The sequence below is a fragment of the Uloborus diversus genome, chromosome 4 (genome assembly GCF_026930045.1).
Source record: "Uloborus diversus isolate 005 chromosome 4, Udiv.v.3.1, whole genome shotgun sequence".
Lineage (NCBI taxonomy): Eukaryota > Metazoa > Arthropoda > Arachnida > Araneae > Uloboridae > Uloborus > Uloborus diversus.
This window is the reverse complement of record NC_072734.1, coordinates 163,158,671-163,183,619: the sequence shown is the minus strand read 5'-3', so window position 1 is coordinate 163,183,619 and position 24,949 is coordinate 163,158,671. Positions and strand designations below refer to the sequence as shown.

Genomic DNA, 24,949 nt, shown 5'->3' with positions numbered 1-24,949 from the left:
ATATTTTAACTCATATCATATTTAGCAGGGCCGCTGCTTGGGAAGGGATACTGAACTTATAGTACCGGGGCTCGGAGCCCTGGGGGGCGGGGGGGCATACGGTCATGAAACCGTTTTTCCAATATTAATGTTAATAATTTCATCGAAAAAATAAGCTATTTCTGGAGAGATTTATTGAGTTTCTGAATTTCTCAGAAAAAAATTGGATTTGATATTACTCAAGAATTGATGAATTGCCTTAAAAGACATTAAACTCCATTAGATTAGAAGATTGCAGATGACAAGTGTTCGACAATGGGTCGAACATGAAGGGCGCTCTGAAAGAAATTAAAAGCCAAATTTTAAACGAAAACCCACTTGCTCTATTTTTATCTTGTGGGGTCCATTCATTAAATTTAATTGGACTAAATGCTGCGAAGATGCTTCCTCAAAAAATGGAATTATTTGGTTCTGTTCAAGCGTTATTTTTACTCTTAGCAGCCAGTCCTTTGAGATGGTACATTCTTTTAGAAGAGATACCAAATTCTCTCCAATTTTGTTGCACCGTCCAGGAGTTTCGAAAGCACCCTATCATTTGTGCGAAGAACTTACCCAAAATGCTCGGCGCACAATCTTCCCATTTTGCTCAGGAATAGAGTACTTCTCATAATCGAGTGATTGACTATCGAGATCTTTCGAAATTGACAACTCGAGCGATCGATAATCGAGATCTCGAGCAGTTCACTTCTCGATTATTTTAAATCGAGATCTCAGAATGTGATAATCGAGTGATTTAATTATAGTAACTCCATTATGCCCATCAGCACTTTTTACGTTCTAAATTTTACACTCAAATTTGAAAATCCGAGCAAACAGCAATTTTTTGTGGACTCTATCGTAAATTTGGGATTGAAAAACAGGTTTTTGTTCAGCTTGAATAAGTACTGACTTTAGCAAAAAAACGTAGCTTAAAATTTCGCCTTACCGAGATAAGGAGTGTCCAATGCACCCCCCCCTCCCCAATTTTCAGAAACAAATTCATTTTCTGGAGGCATGGGGGAAGTTCCGAACTAAAAATTCCGAAAGCCTAAAGCTAAAATTCCGAACCATTTCAGGGTTAGAGCCTCGAACTTCCTCCTCCTAACATAATCAAACCCAAGGACGTGGATACAAGTGAAGAGCGATCGCCCCTCCATTGTAAGAACGAGAACTGGCAATTTTTCTGAATTGAAGTCTGAAAATACACAAGTGTAGGCCCTTTTTGATGATGTTAAGAAAAGGGCGGTCTAGGAAGATTGAGCGCAAAGTACATTTGGCTCCGTCGATTGGACGCACAGTTTTTGGGCACCAAAAAAGTTGAACAGCGCCCAATCTTCCCATTTCAAGAAAAGGAATGGAGTTTGAAGCTCCCTCCGGAAACTTTTCGGAATTGAAGTATCAAAAAGGTAATTTCAGACTGTCCTTCGCGACGTTAGAAGAAATTTGGATGTCTTTCCCCGGGCATTTTGCAAAATAAATATAAGTCTCAAAGGGAAAACGGGTTCAGCGACTATAATTAGACAATTTTTCGAAAAAAAGAGTTTCAAAAACATGCAATTTCCGACGACCTTCTCGGGGCGGGAATCCCTTGGAATTATTACAAAATTGAAGTTTTCAAACGCAAAGCAGTATCGCCTATTAAGATTCTTGCACCAATAAATTTAATCCAATGTAAAACACAATTTTAGAATACCTCTTTCAATAAGAAAAGAACTTTCGAAAACCTTACAGGCTAAATCTCTATATTTTAGTTGTTTTAGATAAAAATCCTGTGGCATCTCTCCTCCCCCCTCCCCAAAGATTCATGAATCAGATAAGCAGTAAAAGAGGTTTGTTGACAAATCAACCGCCCCCTCCTTGAAAACTTTCTGGATCCCTCCTTGAGCAAACCTGACAATTGTCCTTGCATTCAATTTCTCAACATTAACCTCTTATCCTTTTAACATAACCAAAAGTCACCTAAAATGCATTTTTAAAAATACAAATTCGAAAAAGTTTCAGGCGAGAAGCCATCGGACCCTATTTTATCAATTGATGAAATAGGAATTTCATTCGGCAAATTAAGAATTTTCCCCCTTCCAAAAACTTAAGTTCCGGGCGCCCCTGAGGTCAGCTAGTTTACCTGAATGCATGGGGATATTAAGATCGACTTCAGTTTTTGAGTGTTGCAATCATAAAATTATATACTTATTTATACAGTGAAACCTGCTGTCTATAACGATACTGTCCCTGGTCCCCGCAAATTTTAGCAGGAATAATCAAGCTGTCTATAACGATAACCTGTCTATAACAATATTTTTTTAGGTCTCAACAATATCGTTGTAGACAGGTTTTACTGTATTTTATTTCATATATTTTTGTGCAAACCCAGCTTATGAAACTAGTCTTTAGATTTAAAAAAAAATATATTTTTATACTTTTTAGCAAAAAGGTATTCACTTTTAGTCACTTGAGTATTAGGAAGCAAAAGCTGCGAGTAGAATGGAGTCGACACAACAAAATGAAAATGCCCAAAAATTTATTCTGGAATAAAAATGCAAAGGGTACATTTATACAGAACCTTATAGCTGATACAAAATATTTCAATAACTTGCAATAAACATTTGATACAAACATTACTTCATCGCAACTAATTTATTAATCCACATATATTTCTACCTCAGTACAAAATATGAATTATGAAGATAATTATTGCTATGATCACTTTTTGTAACATCCTAATGAACTCACATCAATAGAAACATTCCTCTCTATACAACAACAAGAGCTGCCCTTTATTTGTATTAAAGGCAGAATAAAAATTGAGTTTCAACATAGTTTAAGCAAAAACCTGAAAATAGTTCACAGTAAAAAACTAATCAGCAGCATTAACATTAAAATTAGTTTCATCTCAGATGAAGTAAATGTGCAAATATATTTTTTGTTACTGCAGTTAAATTTCCTTATCCCGTCTCACTAACTTGGGCTTATTCGTATAAAATTTTATACAGCATAAATATTTCTAATTTATTGTAATAAATGTTAAAAACATTAATACTATTCCCGAACAAATTTCTATGGTCAGGCTCTGGTAAAAAGCTGTTTGATCTCAGTTTGGAAAAAAAAAATTATTGCTTTCTTCGCCCTTAGATAAACAAATAGAACCATTTTTGCTTCAACAGAACGAAAGTCAACTTATCAAAGCCAGACTATACTTTTTAGCACGGAGCCATAGGATTATGGGAAAAGTGGTAAGTTTCTCCCCTGACTCATGCCCTTTTTCTGATTTTTCATCTTCATATAAAGCCAAAGAGAAAAAAAATGAAATCAGATACTGAAGTTTAGATTTCTTTAGTTTTTTTAAATTTTATTTTTGTTGACTTTAAAAATCTTATCAATGTTCAGCATTGTGTGACAACCTAGATGATGCTGAATTCAATAGGTACATCCTATTAAGAATGCAGCATTTTTTGTTCATTCTACAATGGGAGAAAATTTCAGCACTCAAGTTTTATGCAAATAATTACCATAAAAGAATGGAACATTATTCAGATATGTTTTTAATTTAAGAGCAATTTAAAAATTAATGAATCACCAAGAGCTAAATGTTAAAAAATACAATAAAAACAGTGGCATCGCTACTGGGGGGGGGGAGGTCCGCACTGGTTGTCGCACGTTTGGGGGGTGAAACCCAAAGTGAAATTGCAAGTTTTTTAAAATATAAAGCTAAAATGCATTTTTCAGACTACAAATTTGATAATTTTGGTATGCCGCTGGATACAAATATACACAATTGAGGCAATTTTGAAAATTTTCGATACTTCTGTGATCCATCACATTACAACAATCACTTTGAGCATTACACATTGCAAGTTCAAATGGGTTGCTCAGGGCATAACCATGAGCAACTGACTTAGGTGATCACTTTTCTGCAGCTCAGGTTGGAGCTGTCACATCACTTTTTAGCATTAGCGCAATCAGAACACTGCAAGGGCATATAAAGCTATCATTTGCAGAGTTAGAAATATTATGCACGTAAAATTGCATTGATCCCCAAATGGATTAGGAAATATGCACAAATAGAGATTTGTACGAAAGTCGGATCTTTTTAAGTTGAAGATCACCTGTTTATGAAGATCAAAATGTTTCTTTATGAAAAGTTCTCTAATAAACAAGCAGTTTGAGAATCTTAAGATTTATAGTTTATTATTATTTTTTAATTAATTTAAAAACAGAAGCTTCAAAAGTAAACTAATAATAGCAGAATCCTCTCATATGAAGAGATGTGATAAAAAAACTCAACTGCCTTAATGACAAAAATAGGAATTACTATAAAGATTTAATGAAATTTAACAAAATTTAAAATGAAAAAAAATGTTGTATAAATGGATCTAATTGGTTAAGTCAATCATTAATTGGATTATTCATTTCAAAAACCAGTCAACAGTTTAAAGTTTTTTAACTACAAAAAAAATAAATAAATAAATAAATAAAATAAAATAAAAATATATGAAAAAATTGCTCATTACAGATTACAAAACTTTTTACTGAAAGAAATACACTTAAATGTGCACCTTTTACAGTTAAACATTTTTAATCTTTTTGAAAATTTAGAACTTAGTGCTTGACTGCTTCTTGAAATAAACAGTTCAATTATTTAAAAATATGCATTTCAATGCTGCCATGGGTTGGTAAAGAGCAACAACTGCAAATTTTTTTTCTTTTTTGTCATTTATTGTACGTTAGCTTTATCACACAAGCTTGCTCATTTGGTTCCTGCTGAAAAGCAAGCACGAAAGAAGCATCAAATCCCAACGTTTCCATACTGTTAGCATTGAATTTAAAACACATTTTTTCAAATATTTCAAAAACTCATTTCTACAGATACTGCCGCTTACCTGCACATGGCAGAATGCATTTCATTAGTTCAGTAAAAGTTTTTGTGTGTCAGAGACGCATATTCAAGCAATGACATCATTCACAGGATCTTTCGTACATTACCAAATTTTTTTTTATATAAAAAAGTAAGTCTCATTTTAATACCAGCTACGTTTATTTACTAAGTTGTATGAAAGGAAGCTCTCATTTAGAATACTTTTCATTCACAAACGGGGAGGGGGGAGAGAATATATGAAGTTCATTACAAAGCTCAAACATATTCAGTACAAAGCAGATTTGTCTTTTAATTACAGCAAACACAAAACAATATGAAAGCTATTAACACCCTTTATATAGATAGTGCTTGTAGATAAAATCACCGGAAGTGAATGAGGATTTTGAACAAACATTGTAATTGGCGACATATTTTAAAACCATGGGCTGGGGGGGGGGACCTTTGGTTTTATGACATCTAATGGATGTAGAGTAATATATCTCCCAATCACCGGCTCTTTGGCAATACTGTAAGTCAGTTCTTCAGTATCAACTACATACCACAACATTACAGGAAAGTTGTGTATTTTGTATAATATTATATAAATGAAATATCATTTAAGGCAGCACTTCCCAAATTGTAGGTTACGACCAAATTTTGATGGGCAATACCTCAAATGGTCAATTTTTCTTGTTTGGTCGCAGAAGATTTTGTTCGATAACTCACAATGTTTCGAATTATTTTTGCAGATGGGAAAAAGGAAAGCTATAATGCCAAACAGTAGTTAAAGATTTTGGTTTGCAAATAAAATGATTCAAGGAAGAAAAAATATGCGACATCTTAAATTCCAGAAACTTAGTACATTCCATTACTAATTTGTTAAATATGCTAAAATCTCAATCAAATAAATGAAGCCAGAAAGAATTTCAATAAACTTTTTTTAAGTGGGGGTTTTAAAAATTAATTTTTGTTATACTGTCCGCCAATCTCTTGAAATAACTCAAAATTTTGTTTTTCGAAACTTGGTAAACATTTATAAAAATGCAGAAAATTATGAACATCACTTTCTGAGGTGGAACAAAGCACTGGTTATTCTATACACATAGAAAGAGGAAAACTATACAATAAAATTAATAATAATTACCTACAATTATTTAGCTTAAATGACTAAATTTATATTCAAAAGAGATATTGAAAAACAACTTTACAACAGCAGTTTAAATATTTCTCTCTGATTGAATCAAACATTAAAAACTTTTAATGGAGTGCTCAAATTGAAAACCAAATATGTTGGAAAAGCAAATTTCAAAAGATTTTAATTCTATTTTGTATTTAAATAAACAATCACTTACGAAATCAAATGAATAAAAATGCTATGGGGCTAAGAAGCAAAATATATTTTGTACAATACTTGGAGGAAAAAAAAAAGAAACAAGACTTTGAATTAGATAACACAATAATGTGAAACATACAGTTATTCATTTATGTGACACAGGCCTGATCAAATGAGGTGTAAGGTACAGTAAACAAAGTCCATACAATGAGTAGTTACATCAACTAAAACACTTAAACAGAGAATATTAATATCTTTTGCTCAAACTACAAAATGCATATCATAATAATCTTCTTTAACATAAATAATGTTTAAAATATATTGCACAAAATTTTGCTTTTATAATGCAATACATACTATTTACCTCAAAAGATACACAATCTTTTCACAGAACTTGGAGGTAGTATTATGTCCAAGCTTTTGAAAAGAACATAAAACATACTGAATGAATTCATCTAAGTTTGAGCTCTTTCAACATTTTTTTTTTTTTTTTTTTTGGAACTTATTCTACTGATATTAGCAAAAGAATTTTCAATAATAGGGTGAAAAATCCAACAGAGCCGAACATTTTAAAACTAAAAATCATCGTAATAAATAAAACTTTTTAATTGGAAGTACTAAATGCAATTTTTCTTTACAATAAGACCAGTAAATTAACTTTGAGAAATCAATTAACAAAATTCATTATACATGCCTGTAGAACACAGTAGAACTTCAATTATATGACCAGATATTTAAAAATTTGAATAATTTGATATTATTGAAAAAAAAAGGGGTATTTTAATCAATTACTGAATGTATGTTGAAAATGCGAAAAACTTCTATTTTCAAAGAAAAAAATTACTGAAGTGGAAAGGTAACATTTTTCATGCTAAGCGTACTTACAAGTGATGAACATTAGTACAGTGTGCACTATGCAGATACCATACTGTAAATGAAAGTCATTGCTTGCTGAAGATTTAGGTCAAAGCTGTTTGAATATAGTGAGGGTGGATTATTTTGTAAATCACAGTACATCTGAATTCTGAAATTGCGGATAATTTTAGTTCTACTGTATTCTGGTCTAACTTTGAAATGCTTTTTTTATTTAATATTTCAAAACGTATATGAGCTCTGAATTTCTATACGTAAATAGTCTTGCAGACTAACAGCTTTGTACCTCTGTATAACAATGTTCATTTTAATAATTTCCCTTTTCTGTTAACATACATCATAAAACTTGCATATTAATAAAACTTTGGCATGATAAAGATTTACATAAACATATTACATTGCAGTCAACTAAAAATAAAGTTTTTTTTCATAAAATCTAAACAAATTTACAAGAATCACTATTTTTCATTTTGTTTGTTTTTTTACATTCTGCATTTTTTTTTTTTTTTTTTTTTGCCCCAAATCATTTCCATTTTAAAATAGTGATATTTAATGAATGGCAGAGAGTAACAAAACTAATCCATACATAAAATAAAGCTAAAAACTAACTGCAGTGAGAAAGTAGAGAAATGTCACAAAACTCTTAATCAAAAACTTCTTTTTAAAAAATTCAGACTAGGATTTTTTGATTCATTACACGGAGATAGAAGTAATATGATTAACAGTCTTGTGAGAGGTTTGCACAGAAAAAGTTAGAACAAATAAAGAATACATAAGCGGCGCCAGAAATCACTGGTTATTTTCACTTTCTTCTTTTAAGCCCTAAATTACAATAAAAAATTCATTGCATATTTTTTGTATTGAAGAAAAATTGAATCTATATTTTTTTTACAGATTTGGATTTTTGAAGAAGTTAATACTGAAAATTCATAGTATATAAATTTGAATGCTATAGCACATTTAAAAAATGGCTTCATAAAATTTTGAATTTATAATATTTACAGTTCAACTGATATAGAAAAATGATGGACAAGACCATATTATCACATTAAGGCATCACATAGTTTCGAATGCAATGATTATTTTTTTTAAAAAAAATTCTATGCCTTGGGTTCATCAATAGACAAACAATGCTTCATAAAGATTTCCCAATTTTCATTAATGTGTATTGATATATATGTGTGTGTGTGTTGCAAAATCTAATTTACTGTTAAACACACATCCTTTTTCACAAAAACTAAAAAACGAATTAATTAACTTTTAATAATAGGGATTTGATTGAGCATGAGTAACTTAAAATGTAACAGAGTCATGATGAAATGCAAGAATTCAAAGCTTTCAAATAGAAAGATTAATTCAACAACATAGATACTTTTCATTGTTTAATAATCTAACTCATCTTTATATTTTGATAGTTCAAGTAAAATATAGTAACCTTACAGAAAAATACTTAACTATATACAGCAGAAAAACTGTTCAATAATTAAATTTTCATAATATTTGCAGTGTTAAGTTTTAATATAGCTGCCAATAAACTGAAAAAAAAAAAAAAAAAAAAAGCTCATGATTTGAAGATGTTGTTGAATCCTAACAAAAGCAAAAAGTTTCTTCTATAACTGAGTAAAATAACTTTTTAAAACTAATATACATTGTTTCAATTAATAGGATGAATCAATATTACTTTTAAAAAAAATTACACATGGGGGGAAAAACATTAAAACTTTTAAAAATCAACTATAAAAATACACCAATAATACCTATGGAATTAAAATCATGAAAACATTTAACATAACATCAAAGATTTTAAAAGCAATAGCTTTAAAATAGTATTTTAATATTTAATTCCTTCGCCATTTGAATTACTAACACGAGATCAAAAAGGACTAGAAGGAAAATTCAATTCACAATGCAAGTATTTTTAAGGGTTTTCTGAAATAAAATCCTCAGCAGAATAACATTTTTCTGCAGTTTTTATGTCTTCAATGTTCCCATTTTCGTAACATATTTGAATAGCTTCAGGAGATGTTTCTTGACTTTCCTTAACTGTCTCTTTTACATTAGTTTCAAGAATGAATTTTTCTTCATCAGATATAGGGGTAATTTCTGCTGCAATTCCTTGTACTGCTTGAACACTGATTTCCTCTTTTTGAGCTTCTTTAGGAACAGGCTTTTCACGTACTAAACTTTTCGTTAACTTTGAAGATAAAGCACTTTTAGCCACTGGTTTGGAAGATTGAATCTTTGGCATATCCTTTCTAAGGATTTCCTTCTTAGAAGAAGGACCAGAAGCTGTTTTACTAATGGTAGATTTTACATTTGATGCAACATCTGTTCTCTTATAAGAAACTACTCTTGTATTTGTTTCAGTCTTAAGAGATCCTAAAGCTCTATTTTTATCAGCTGATATCTGTTTATTAACAGTATCTTTTGCTTCCTTTACATCAGCTCTCTTAACAGTAGAGAGAGTAGTTTTTCTGATGGTGGATAACGGCTTGGTGCTTGCTGCAGAAGAAACTGGTCGAGTTAAAGGCATAGGTTTGGCTGCAACAGAAACTTTACTAGGAACTGATGTTGCAGGCCTACTTGGAACATTTCGTACAGGTGGGGCATTCACCTTATTACTTTGATTTGAAGGTTGCCCTTTGGGAAGGGTAGAAGACCTAGTTGGAGTTGAGGTTTTGGCTCCCGGCATAGTAACAGCAGGCTTTGGTCGCAAAGTAGAACTACTAACTTTTGAGGGAACATTTTTAGCAGTAGATCCAGAATTAGGAAGTTTTGCAGCAACTGCACCAATACTTCTTGAAGCAGCAACCTTTGGAACCTTATTAGTAACAGCTACAGAACTTTTGGAAGTTGCAGCAATTGTTTCTTTCTGGGAACGAGCAGCATTTGTAGCAATTCGAGTTTTTTCAATGGCTGTTTTAGCAACCGATGCTACTGTAGCTGGTTTAACCATTTTATTTCTTTCCTTAGTATCTTTGATATCAACTTTTCTTCCAGCTAAATGCAACTTATTTTTATCATTTAAAATTGAACTTTTTTTAGTTTTAGATTCAACGACGGGTTTTGAAATTTCTTTTTTTGCTTTGGAAATTGTTTCAGATTTTGTTCCTTTCTTCAGCGTTTGTTGCTCCTTTTCTTTCGATTTGACATTAGTGTCATTGCTACCTTTCATGTAGCTCCAACCACCGTCTTTCTCAGAATCTGAATCAATATCTTCTGTAACACCTTCTGCTTCTGGCACTCCCACAGGTATAGATTGCAGATCAACAGCAACAGTTTCAACTGGTAGTTCAACTTCATCGCTAGAAGGTAACACAGCTTCTGTTGTTTTATGATCACCTTGTAAGCTAATTTCAACCAATTCAGGGCTGATATTTTCTAAGAGAAGAGGTGCACTTGGTACTTCAACTTCTTGTTGCAAATCTGAAAGAGTTACAATATTCACTTTTTCATCAGTACATTTGTTTACAGGTGGAACGTCAGACATTTGAAGAGTATTTAGATGAGAATCTTCTGAAGTAGTTTTATTAAGTTCATCACAGCACAACACGTGTTGTTCAACAGAATTTCGAATAGGCTCAGAATCTAAAGAATCTTTCTTATTGGCAGATATTGCACTATTAAGATCCTCATTATTATCTTTTATCTCCTTCAAGTGATTCAATGAGTTGTCGGGTGAAACTAGTTCATCATTAATATTTAAAGCGGTATCATTAACAGTGCAACTAAGAGCTTTATTTGTTTCATTTTCTAATTTAATTGTACTTGCTTGAATATCAAATATTGCATTTTCATTACACAAGTTTTCAGATGAAACTATTTTTTTAGTTTCATTTTCAGAAAGATGGAGATTAGCAAAGCTGTCCACAATCGAGGAACTCACACTTGTTTGAAGGCTTTCAGTACACACTGTTTCTACCTTTTCAATATCAATATTGTTTTTCTTAGTTTCGACAGTTGTATTATCGTTTGTGGAGTTTGCATTCTCATCCTTTACTTTATCTGAAACATTATTATTGTCCAAACTTTGTAAATTAGTCACATCACCTGCATCAAGACACATTTCTTGATCAATAGTTTCTTTGTTTAGAGTGCATAAATTGGGCAGAGGTTCTTCAACACAAAATGATTTCATTACAAATGGTTCTGCATATGGATTCAGTTTCGTTGGACTTTGCAAAGAGTTTTCTTGAGACATTTCAGGGGATGAAAGACGCTGTACAGCAGATTCTATTGCATTGGAAACTACAGATGAAGCAATTCCAATAGCTTCTTCTGGAGTAATGGCTTCAACACTACTTATCACAGAACTACTGTTTTGCATCATATTTTTTACAGTTTCACTCCCACTTAACAAATCAAAATTGCCTGAAATAGTAGCAAATTGTGAAGGAATTTCAACAGGATCAGACTGAATTTCGTCTGTTCTGTTGTCTAAGGCATCGCCACTTTGTTGAAAGTATGAATACTCACACTGCTCTACTTTAGAAAAACTGATATCCTGCTGTTTGCTGTGAGAAAAACTTTCAAATTGCTGAGAAGCTAAAATATCATCAATTGGAGGAGTGGGAAGTTCACTTAAAGCGGTGGTTTCAGGAGCAAAATATGCTGAGTTTTGTTGTGGTATAGAAATTCCACAAGCTCCATCACCATGATCTGTGCTCATGGCTTGAAAAATCATGCTGGATTCATTTTCAACATATTGATAACATGAATTTCCCAACCCAGTAGAACTTAGAACATTTGCAGTATTTTTCAACTTTTTAGTAGAAGTAACATTTAGTTCCAGTACATTAGGTTTCACAAAAGTATCACCATTAAAAGAAGCAGGTGTAATTTCATAGTCTTGGCCATTCATCGAAAACATTTCCTGTTGTAACAAATCAACTTTTGGTAAATTTGAGTAAAAATTTTTGGCATCTTCTTTTATAGCTTCCAGGTCTCTCAAATATACAACCACAGCAGTTATGTTATCCTCTGAACCTTGCAATTTTGCTCGATGTACTAATTTTGCAGCAACCGTATCTGATGGTTCAGCTGGGGATGCATCCATTATGTAATGATATAATGATGTAGTAACATCCTCTGGTGACATTCCATCCCACAATCCATCACAAGCAAGAACCAAGAAATCCTCAGATCCATCAAGAGTCAAAATGCTAATTTCTGGTTCATTGCTTATATAAGGTTTATGATCAGGGTCCCCTATTAAGAGAAACAACAAACACAAAATTAAAGCTAGAACTTCAAATTTAATGCTAAATCAAAGTTAAATTATACATTTCAATAAAATATAAGTGTTTCGAATAATTATAAAAATTATCACAGGCATTTATGCAACTTGTACCTTATTATGTCACACAAGAATAAAAATATGTATTTCCTCACAGTTTAAGTACAAACCAAATGAAAAAACACATGCATCCTTTTGCAAATACAGTGGTGGTAAAAAAAATTGAATCACCCGCGCGACAAAGAGAGGAATGTCATCCCGACTGCATTGAACACACAGTCAAGCATCCCGTATCCCAGATGATTCGGGGATGTATTTCTGATCAAGGAGTTGGTGGGCTTCACTTTGCGCAAGGAACGGTAAACACTCAGGTGTATATTGGCATTTCCGAGGAAAAATTGCTTCCTACTATCCGGGATCACTTTACTTCAGTTCCAAACGTCATTTTCCAGGATGATTCTGCTCCGTGCCACAGGGCAAAACTGGTAAGGAGCAATTTAAAAACCTTTCTCCTGCCATTAGACTTAAATTGATATGAGGTTAAGTAATTTTCTTTCTCTTTACTCATACGCAGGTTCAGAAATGGAAAAACTAGCATGGGGTCAGCAGTTTGCCTTGGCGCCAGAAACAGCCCTGATCTACGTAAACAATTATCGGATTCCTGCTGTTAAATGTTTATTTCTTAAATTTTGCAGAATTTCACTTACATTCATCGTTAATCGGTCGACCAAAACTTCTCACATAATCCCATTGTTGTGAAAATGCGAGGGTGATGCAATTTTTTTTTTTACCAGCACTGTACTATTAACTCCTGATTAGAAGAGGGCTAGGGTGGCACAGTACACATGCGGATAAGAAAACCTAGCAAATAATCCTTAAAATAAGTAAAGACAATGCTAGTGTATACAATAATCTATACAAAATTGATAACTAGCACATTAATTTTAACTCTGACTAAAAATCATGTGTAGGTAAAAGCTAAAAAATATCCGCTCATTACTACAATTGAATTACACACATAAGGAAATTGATCAAGTTAGGTTAAACCAACAACATATATGGGTGTTACTATATGCGTAGACGTAAGAATTAGGTTTCAACTAGCTTGATGTTATTAGAAGGAAGAGGGAGAAAAAATATGAAAGACACAGCATAGATTTTGCATTTTTTGAGTTTAAAATGGGGCATTTTCCCTACATTCAGAAAATTATCCCTGCAAAAAAAGAGTCAAAACATTTTAACATCAATCACAACCATTTAATATCTTTTTGGCAATTAACTGGTAGGTTTGACATATCTCGGGCTTGGGGTCACACAAATGTAACTGCCCCCACTTTAAGTTTGTTGATTACACAAAGTCGTGTCAGCCATTTCGATTATGTTTCTCTAAACAAGATAAACACTGTACATAGATATGCAAACACATGCACAAATCAGAAATCAAGCCAGATGGACATACGCTGTTGCAACTCTTAGGTTGAAGTCTGATATGCATGTACTCAAAAGTAACAAAAAAAATGTAGTTACGTTTTGCGTTGATCGTAAGCCACCAATTTATAGTCTTTAATTATTAATGTTTTACCTTCATTTCAGCCTGAATTTTCTTCATCATTCAACACTAATGTTTAAATGAAACAAAAGTTTCAACACCATTTATGTAACTACCATTTATGTCGCAAAATTCAAAAAGTATTTCACAACAATGTGTGCTAGTTGCTATTTGTTTTTTATTGACACAAGTCCAAAAGCTAATTAACAAAGCACTGCAATATTTTTGTTCCAATACGGGATGACACAATATTACTCAAACTTTTGCCATAATTAAATTCTTGTATCATTCATGTAATTTTGTACACTTTTTGAAGTTGACCCCAAGCTCTTTGTAGTTTTCTTATACCCTAAGTGATACTGAAGAGAACCACTGCATTACTACATAGGTAAATTAATAGGCATTATAAGTACCTTAATTCTACAAAAAAACTAATATAAGCTGTTTTACCTAGTGCTCTTGTTACTGCTAAAACTCCATTAACCCTTAGTACACCTGAAAATGTAATATGACCTCCGAGCTTCTCAATTCTTCGTCGCTCATCCTGCACAAAAAATACTATGTTAATATTGAGAACATAAAACCTTGTGTTATTAAAGTTGAAAAAAAAAGAAAAATGAATAAAGCAATAAACTTTGGAAAGGAAATTTAAATAAACTTTACTGCATTTGTCAAACATACATGACATATATGAAACTTCATAGCATTTTTAAGTATCCAGTTACTGAGCTTCTTTTTGATGAATAAGAACTTATATAGTGCTTATATAAGTTCTTATATAGCTTAGATGCACATGATAAGCTACAAGAAGTACTTATATAGCTATTCATGTGCAGCAATTCTAAGTTACAATCTTCAATACACTTTTATTCATTGGGCTGCTTAAGTTATTACAAGAAAAATTAGATTTTTATATTGCCAGAGAACTTAGAACCAGTGATAGACAAAAGCAGTCGTGAGTCACATTTTGCATTCAATCGTTATGCATTATGCAAAATGATCGCATAGTACATATGAATAATTATAACATACGATCAGGGTTGTCAAGGTTTTGGACACTATGGTAAAAACCACAGTAAAAACCCTGGTTTTTACCCTCCTGTCCGAAAGTGTCCAAAACTATTTTTAGAAAAATTGTATTCTGTGAAAAAAACAGAGAATAAAATGTATCAGTGTAATGTTTTATAATAAACATTCATTCAATGAGAACATTCAACTTATTTATGCAGTCGATTTTAATCTAGTTTCACAGAAGTTGAATTCTTGATTAAAATTTCAATTTGTATGCATGAGTTTATTTTATTATTATTATTATTATTTTTTTTTTTTTTGAAAATAGTAACCAAATTTCCCTATGTTCATGCATGTGTGCAAATGAAAGCAGGGTTGGCAAAGTTTTTACCATCCTGTTCAAAACTCTTGTGCCCGAAAGCAACCAAAACTATTTTTGAGAAACTATATTTTGTGAGAAAATATTAAAAACAGAACAAAATCTGTCAATTTTTTTTTTTTTTTTTTTGACTGTTTAATATATTTATCCAATGTGAGCATTCAAGTATATGTAACTTATTTATGCAGCTGATTTTAATCTAGTTAAGCAGAAATTAAATTCTTCATTAAAAAAATTTAATTTGTATGCAGGAGTTTCTTTTTTTTCCCCATAAATCAAATTTTTTGACATTTATGCATGTGTTCAAAAGAAAGTGTTCGAAGTATGGTGCACTAATTGACTTAAATGCAAGAAATTACATTTTTTTGTAGTTACAGAATGTATTATATTAAAAATAGGAACTAAAAAAATAGCAAAAGTTTTGTAATATAAGTGTTCAATCATCAATTTCTTGTTCTTTAATCAATGATTTAAAAACTAATTTTCCTTCAAACATCATGTAAAATTTATTTGCAAAAAACATTTTAAAAAAATTAAGCTTTTTTTTTTCTTGCACCTAAATATTGCACATTACTAACATTCCTTTGAGTCATAAATGGAAATGAAATTAGTTGTCTTGGTAGTGTTGTGAATTTCCTTTCATAACTCTACCAACTGTTACATAACAAAGTTTTTATGTAATAGTTATTGGCGAGTTTTTTAAGTAAAATATTTTTTAAATGAATATTTTGGAGATTATTATCAATCACTCATTAATATCAAAATTTATGCATTACAAATATTGCAGCAAATACAAGCTGATCAGATTACACCCCTCTAGCTTTAGCATGGTTTTGGAAAATTTAAGACAGTTTCTCACACTTTTGGAAGATAAAAACCACCTGTCCTATCCTAAACCAGGCCAAAACTCAACCCTGCATACGAGTGTAACTGTGACAGTGACTTCAAAACCTTAATGACTCCAAAACTTGATACAGTGGACCCGCACTGATGTTAGACTCGCATGTGATGTTTTTTAAACAAGAGATATTAAAATTTAAAAAAATAAAAAATAAACAATTAGGTTAAAAAAAAATTTAAACACAAAATACAAATCATTTTGCATTTTTTGCTTACTTTCTAAAAAAGCAATAAATAAACTAATAAAATAGAGGAGATAAATCAATCTTATACATAGGGTACAGCAGCGGATTTAGGGGGGGGGGAGGGGCAGGGGGCCCCAGTCTTCGAACTTCTTATTTTCCTCAATAGTACTGCTACTCATCCCTGTTGAAGAAAAAGCTTTAATCTACCCTATTTCATGATCCGTTAACTTCCTACCTTTTAATATCTTCACAAAGAGTACCAAAAGTTTGAAGAAATTAAAGAAAAAAAAACTACAAGTTCAGGAGTTTCCACAATCTTATTATTTACTGTGGTATTTATTTTAGTATATGTACATTAAGTATTTAAGAAATACTGGTGGCCTTAAAGTTGTTACTCAGGCTAAAATACAACTTTGAATATACCATTGTTTTCCTTTCAATTGCATATTTTACAAACCTCAACTGTTATGTCATTTCTTACAAATGAACATTAATAATTAATAATTCACAAAAATATTAAAATCCCTTTAATTTTATTTTCCCGTTTTCTCAAATTTTTTTACTGCCCTTAAAGTTTTTACTCAAGCTGTATTGTCTTCAGAAACAATTTTCAGCTATAAAACTACAGTGAACATGGTATAACGTTATCTAAGTGTCCAGAATATTTAGGGAGCTACAGTCAAGAGACGTTATAGACTATTATTTCTGTTAATGGGCAATTGAATTTGATTTCGACGTTATAACAGTTGTCACTATAAATACTGTAACTATAGTCAAGTTCAACTGAGGCAGTGAGAAGCAAAGGGGCGCAAGGGCTAAAATTTAAAACTTGAGATAACCAGTACAAATAAATGTTAGGAGAAATGTGCCTCTGTTTTCGGACAAGAGATGATACTTTTAGCCCTGGAAAATGCTGCTATATATCATGCTTTAAAAAATCATTTTCGAAGAAAACCTACCAAGAATTTGAACTAAAAATGAGTTTTACTCAAAACTTTATAATGTACCACTTACATCACTTTGTTTCTCATTGTCTCAACTATATTTCAAAATAACACACACACAAATGCACAATGTACAAGTAGGGATACAATCTAGAATATTGCATAGCTATTTGTTGTTGTCATTAAGTGTGATTTCAATTACGGATTGCAAATACATTAATATTAAAATGAAAAATACCTCTCGATCAGGTTTGTGTGAACTTGTGATAATTGTTGGTTTCCCTTGTTTAATAAGAACAGCTTGCGAATCTCCAAGCCATGAAATATATATTTTATTTTCCTGGACCAAGGCACATAAGACTGTGCAACCACTTTTAATGTTCTGAAAAACAGTAAAATTAGTTATGAAATGTTAAAAATATCTGTCAAAATTAATACAAATCAGATTCTGCTAGGTATAAAACAGTATTTGTTAACAAGTTGCGGATTTACTGTGCCTCAAATACCGTAATCACAAAGGGCCCCCAAGACAATAAGGTTTTGAAGGGGATACAAAATGTACATAATGAATCTTTTATATAGCTCTGTACATGCACCCTTCCCCTCGCTTTTAAAGAAGTGCAAGGTCATAACTGTTGAAAATTGGGGGAAATTGTGAAGAATTTAAGTTTAAATTGCAATCTTAATATGATATTTTCTAGGCTGTCATCATAACTGAATAAAGTGGAAGAAGTTAAGGTATCATTGCAAAATGCTACTTTCAGTCAAAAATGTTAAAAGCTTTTTACTGGGGCTGCAGAGGTTTACATCTAAAAAAAAAAAATATTACAATGGAAATTGAAAATTTCATTCTAAAAAGTCAAATGTTTTCTGTGCTATTTGATATTTTAAGAATTCATTTACAAAACAATCCTGGGGGGGGGGGCACCCCCAAAAACCCTTCCATTTCATGTTCGAACTTCATTTACAGGGTTAATACGCTATTTGGATGAAAAAAATTCCATAACTTTTCCAAGACTTTTTCATGACTTGAATAAAAAATTTCATGACCTTGTTACAGCATTATTAAATATCTAACAGGAATAGCACTATTTAGTATCTAACTTTCCAATTTTTAGAAAAGAGCACTACTTCATTGAAGCACTTTCTTGTAATGGGAAAAAATATCAGTATACACTTAAAAAACTAAACTATTCTTATTTGTCTTCATCATATAAGTTAAGTAAAGTAAAATCGTAGTAAATGGAATATAATGATGCTTAAATGTCTAATACTTTTTTATATAAACAGGCAGAATGATAACCAATGGGAAAAAGGTAAATGAGTCATCACTTAGTTTCAATAAATTTGTTTCAAAAGTTGCCTTTCAGTGTCAACACCGCATTTAATCATCCACATAACTTGACAGTATTTTGGTTCTTTAAAGTAAAGTCACAGTTCAATTTTTTTACATTTCTAATCCAGGTAATAATATTTAAAAGAAACATTCAGTAGTGAATTAGTCTTCTGATTCAATAGTACTTGTTTTGTTTACTTATTTGCAAATTTTCAAGTGCATATAAATTAACAAGTTCAGAAATTTCAACACATAATGTGCGATTCCTAACATTGAACGTAGCAGTGGGCTGCATGGATTAGTTTTGCGGGCCGTATGTTGGGCACTACTGCTTTCGAGTATTAGAATTCCCCTTTTTCTGTATTTTATCACCTAACTAAAGATCTTTATTTTCTAAAACCTTCAACAAATTAAGATAAACTCCTGATAAATTTTATAATAAATTTATTACGAGTGATGGATACCAACTCAGATGCAATTGCGTTTTTAGAATGGGCGTGGTCAAACCAAGAACTCGCAAGTTTGCTACTAAAGAATATAAAACATAAGTGTTGAAAATAATAGTTAATTCAAAATGTGTGATTGATGCCCAAGCAGTAAAATCACATCACTAAAAACAACGAGTGGTTGCGACAGAAGTGGATGCAATGATATTTCAAAATTCAGATTTGGTTTTTGAATCACTCAATTTTCGACTTTTAATAACTTTTATGCGCTATACTATTAAATCACTTAAGATTTCTTACACTCTTTTAGTTACTGTTACTTTCTCTTTGTCCAGGACATTTTTCCATGACTTGAAATAAATTTCCATGACTTTGAATGAAAAATTCAATTTTCCACGACTTTTCCAGGTCTGAAATTTGCTTATTTTTTTCCCATGACTTTCCAGGATTTCCATGACCCATACGAACCCTGCATTTACAAGAAACGCCGGAGAAGAATCTCTGAGCCTTATCCCTTCCCCTATCGTTACCAAAGATGGCCTACAATTTCTTTTTTTGCACTTCAATTTTTCGAAAAGCTTTTGGGGGCAAGTTCCTGAATCCCAACTCTCCATTAGCAGAGATCGTTCAAGATTATTATTTTGATTTTAGAACTTTAATTTTCAAAAATTTCTGAGAAAGCTTCTCTGTAGCACAACTATTCGCCTACCGTCATAAAAATGGCCTACACCTTCTCTTTAGGCCTTCAATTTTGCAAAATTTTAGAGAGAAAGCCTAAAATTATCTAAAATTACGTTTTTAGAGCTACAATTTTGAAAGATCCCTCCCCCTCGATTTCTGCTTTAATACTAATCTTCACTTAAAACTATGCTCTTACTGCTGAAAATTAAATTAAGCCCTAACCTCAGTTTTGACTCATTTAAATAAACATTTTTTAAGCCCTTAAGCCAGTGCAAAGATAGAACAACAAGCAAAATATCGATACCCCCAATTATGACGTCCATAGATTGCAGTTATGTCCTTGTTAAACAAATCACTCTGGAATAACCACTAACTGAGCTGGAGGCAGATATTATTTCATTGAAATCAAAATTAAAAACTGGAAGCTTAAATTAACTTAGCACACCAGCCATATTTATTTGTCCCCCCCCCCCCCCCCCGCCCCCAATTCCACTTAGGTTCTGGGAAGGAGGGGGGTTAGTTCAAATGCGTTCTGTCCAGGAAGCATCACTGAACTTGGCCCCATGGTTCTGCAGTAAACAAAAGGACAAATGAAACTGTTAATCGGCCACTGCCTCTAACGCGAAATGAAATTTCTTGATAACCTTTCTATAGATAAAAGAAAATGAAAAACCAGCTAAATACTCCATGAACTAACTTGATATGAAGTAGGATTAGCAACAGATAAAATTATCAAGTGAACAAAAATTACAACTTCTGGAAAAGATATGAGTAGTCGGATATTTTTTATGCCCCCTACATGGGGGGGGGGGGGTAATTAAAGAAAGCTGAAAAAATGCAATTTAAAATTGGAAATGATCACTATTATATCACGATATAACTGTTGCTTTACTTTTTTTAATCCTAGAATCTGTTAAACAATACCAGTCATGCATTTGTAGTTAAGTACTGATTTCAATCTGCTGTTTTCATCCATCATGGCTTGAGTCAACAAAATGCTTTCTTTAATCCCGTTTTAAAAATCTCGTCAGTTTATCTTCAGGTGATTTTTTTTAAAACTGGATTAGGGAACAATGAAGTTTTCCCGGTTATGTCAATCAAGTAGCTATGAAACTTACAATTTATGCCGCTATCGTTTCAAAGCAAATCAGTGTACTTCATACTGCATTTCAAATGTATTTCGTTTCTCTTCACAACATTTTAAATGAACTACTTACTTCTTTAGCACATCTTTTTAAAAAACTTTCATCCGTAATTTTGTAAGCCTCTCTAATCGCTGTAGTCGTATCAAGAAGAAAACAAGGATGCTTGGCAATGTTCACATGGAGCTGAGCTGATGCAAAATTTGCAGCCTCAATACCAGAATGTCCATCAAACACAGCATAATAACTATGTAAAGGGGCATCCTAAACATTATAATAATGTAAGCTATTAAGTTGGAGAAATCATAACAAATTTAATTTAAAAATACTGTACTAAAAAATTAAGGAAACTACCAAAACAGGAAGATAAAAAACAAAAACATTTGGTAAGAATCTAAGCCAAGTACCACTAAATTACAACACAATTTAAATGAATTTTCACAAATAAATAAAGAATAAGATGAAAAGTTTCAGTTACATTGTCCACAGTGTTAGGTTACTTCACGCAGAAATCAGTGTTTCCCCCAGGCCTTTCTAGAAAAGTACTGCACCCTGCCCTATTTTTAGCATTCCTCTACGCACCTTCCATGCCCCTTTGAAGTTGACAAAAATTCACCACAAAGGCAATTTTCTCTGATCACAAAACTAATTTTCCTTGATTCTAAGTAATTATTTAAAAAATAATTACAATAGTAACAATTAAAAGAAAAAACTATCGAGAAATACTTGGATTTTCAATGCAAGTAGTATACATAAAAGGATAAAAGCACCCTTTCTATTGCAAAATTTCAATTCAAAAGTGCCCTTTAATCTGGAAATACCTTGCTTCTTTTTCGGTCTGGGCAAAACCCTAGATATTATCCTAATTAAGTATGTGGTATACTGCCGTGCTAAGCACAGATGTGGTATCTGCACATTTTATCAAAATTGAGTTATTGTCACCAGGTGGTTGTTAGTAATTTAATTTACCTAAATCTCAAGTTTTTTGGCGATTTGTAAACGCGAAATATTAAAAAAAAAATTTAAGAAAAAAGTCGTAACTGCAAATTTGCTTAGTTTGCTAAGGCAATTTTGAACGTAAATGAAATACTAAGCCTTTAAAGTGGTATCTGCGCAGTTACCACTTTTTTCCTTAGTAATTTGTAGATACGACTTTTATACTTTAGTAAAGCAGAATATTTAATAATGTAGTAGTTTATTGTAACACAGAACATTAAAACCGTTGAATAGTTGATACAGGTTGATAATAAAAACTAATACAACTTTGCATAATTGTTAAAGTAAATATTCAGCTTTTTCTATTTAAATGGTTATTTAAAATGCAAATTCTAAAAATGAAATGCATGTAAAATATTCATATCTAATTCTTTCATGCAAAAAAAAAACGCATTTCATTCTACGCCAGTAATAATTTTATTTAAGTATCGTCTGCTGCCAAAATTATCTTCATGCTCGGTAAAAATGAATCTAGAAAAGAAAACATTATAAAAAAAAAAGAAAATTTCTTTGAATATAAAAACAGAAAATTGTTATGGATTACAGTTTTATTTGTCCGGGGTTTTGAAAATGGTATCTTTCAGAAGGTAGATTCTGTTAGATTTGTATTAACAAAATAAAGCAAAACAGCTAAGTCCAAAGAAAGCAGATGTTTTCAGTATTATTTAATAATACATTGAGCACGTTTTCTAAGCTATTTCTGTCGTATCTGTGCAGATACCCCTAAAAATGTCTAGTAATTGTCACTTACGGTGAAAATAGCTTAGTATATAAAAAGGTTTTGAAAAGAAATTTTGTCGTAACTACATTTATTTATTTTAAATTAAGATTTTTACAAAAATACTCTCTTACGGTTTTTAGATAAGTTATTTACGAAACAACTACCGCAAGTTGAGCATTTAATGAAGTCATAAATAAAAAAAAAGAGTTGTAAAACTTTAATCATCAATTTCTCATTTTGAGCTCTACTGCAGATACCACATCTGTGCTTAGCACGGCAGTATAGTCAACGCATATTTTTTTAGCCAGAATAGTCACTCAACTATTTTGTGCGTCGGCTACGTCCAGACGATTCCACGCCCTTGTTTAATAAGAATCAACCTTAACTTCATGTTTCAGATTACCAGGAGGATTGGAATCTTTCAACCAGTATACACCATTTTTTTTCCCCCGAGTCCTCACTTTGTCGGCATTTACCAATTTCAATTTTGAATTTTTTCCCCACTATTATATACCACTTTTATACTTCTCAAGTATCAATAACAAACTGATAAAAAAAAAATTGATACTTAAAATGTTGACAGTTTTTTTTATTTCGCCCACAAAATCGCCTCAAAATCGAGCCGCTAGACTAGAATGGTACCATCAGAGTTCGAAAATATCATGATATTCTCGAAAATATCAAAAATGTCTGATATTGTGATATATATATCTAATATTTTCAAGCAGAACAATCTAAAAACGTCAAAATAGTGAATGCATACTAAAATTACTCTTTGTTTTCTTATATTATTATTATTACAATATGCAGACTTAAAATTAAGGTTTCTTTCATTATTTATATCTGATATTTCATTTTACATTTTTATCAACTTTAATAAGAGTTACTTTAGCATTAGCTGTTTTACTCATTTTTCTTCTGTTAGCTACTTTTACACAGTTATATAATTTAAAAATAACAAATGCATTAGTCGGTGCACAGTCATTAGACATTTTCTTTTTTTCTGACCAACGTTTAATATTTAACTAGGCACTTTTAATGTGAAATAAAATTGTTACATTACTAATAATTTCAGGAATATAAAATAAAAAGGAATATTATATTACTTTGTTATATTAATGATGAATTAATACATCACAAAAATATAGTACTTAACTTTTTGCTTCTTTTTAATAATAGATGAACAATATTACTCTTAATATAATTTTTACATTTAAAATATTACAGTTGAAAAAATAAATATTGAAAATATCATGATATTTTCATATTTTGAAAATAAATATTGGATACATATCGTGATATATATCGACTGATATATATCGGCAAACCCTGTATACCATTAATTGTGATCACATTAAGCAGCGCCTACTGTAGTAGCACCAATGCCTCCTAAATACTAAATGCCTATCGCTTTCTCGATTTTAACATGGAGCAAAAGTGATCCCAATAAGTAAATTTTGGTACTCTTGCTACTGCCATCTATCAAACGTCGAAAGTATTAGAAATTAATAGCCGAAAACACGATTGATTAACTATTAAATTTTGAAATTAACAAATTAACATTTGATTTGAAAGATTTGTATACATTGCCATAGCAACGCCACCTTTGTATTGCCGCCAGGTATCATTGATAGTGTACTGGCATAGGATCACTTTTTAAGGCAAATGCAATAGAGATTTAGTATTAAGGAGGCGTTGGTATCACATAGTTTAAATATTACTTTATTACATGTAATTAATGCTTACTAATCTAATTATATGTACTCAAACTTTACTTCAAAACTACATTTCTTTTTTTTTCACACAAAATTAAAACTTATCTAATAAAGTTTTAACAAATAATTTTCCTCCATTTCTACTGGAAGGTTTTTACCAAGTTTTTCTCAAAGAAACTTGCCGACTTTGATTATCATCTATTTATATTTTAGTTTTACCCCCCCCCCCTTCTTGCATTGCATTCTATTTTTCCTCTAGTAAACATATCAAATTCCAAATCATTAAATGTTTGATTTTGCAATTATTTTAAACACTTATTTTGGATTTGACTGCTTTAGGTAGGTCTCTAACCTTAATATTTAAAACTGAATTTAAATCCGGGTAAATGACATGTTTGTCCTCCATCTTTCTTCTTTTATTCCTCGTTGCAAAGGCTGAAGCGGTGTACAAAGAAGGACCAACAGAAGAAAAGGATTCCTCCAAATTGCTTTCATCCAGCAAAGTAGAACACACAGATGGGAGCTGATTCATGGCTTCCATGTATAAACTAGTGGCATTCGGAACTAGAAAATATTTTTCATTAAGCACATAAAACTGTTAAGGGTACAAATGATATCAATTAACTGGAATA

General features: G+C 31.6%; 1 protein-coding gene across 1 annotated transcript in view; it reads right to left on the bottom strand.

The window, feature by feature from the left end:
* Nucleotides 1-7,537: 7,537 nt before the first annotated feature.
* LOC129219948 (uncharacterized) overlaps nucleotides 7,538-24,949 on the bottom strand; it is a 42,186-nt gene continuing 24,774 nt past the window's right edge. The window contains exons 3-7 of the mRNA XM_054854263.1: nucleotides 24,670-24,881; nucleotides 20,961-21,149; nucleotides 17,519-17,662; nucleotides 14,312-14,405; nucleotides 7,538-12,284 (exon numbers count right to left, since the gene is read on the bottom strand). Of these exons, the coding sequence (XP_054710238.1) occupies nucleotides 8,995-12,284; nucleotides 14,312-14,405; nucleotides 17,519-17,662; nucleotides 20,961-21,149; nucleotides 24,670-24,881 (3,929 nt within the window). The 3' untranslated portion in view covers nucleotides 7,538-8,994. The remainder of the gene's footprint in view (nucleotides 12,285-14,311; nucleotides 14,406-17,518; nucleotides 17,663-20,960; nucleotides 21,150-24,669; nucleotides 24,882-24,949) is intronic.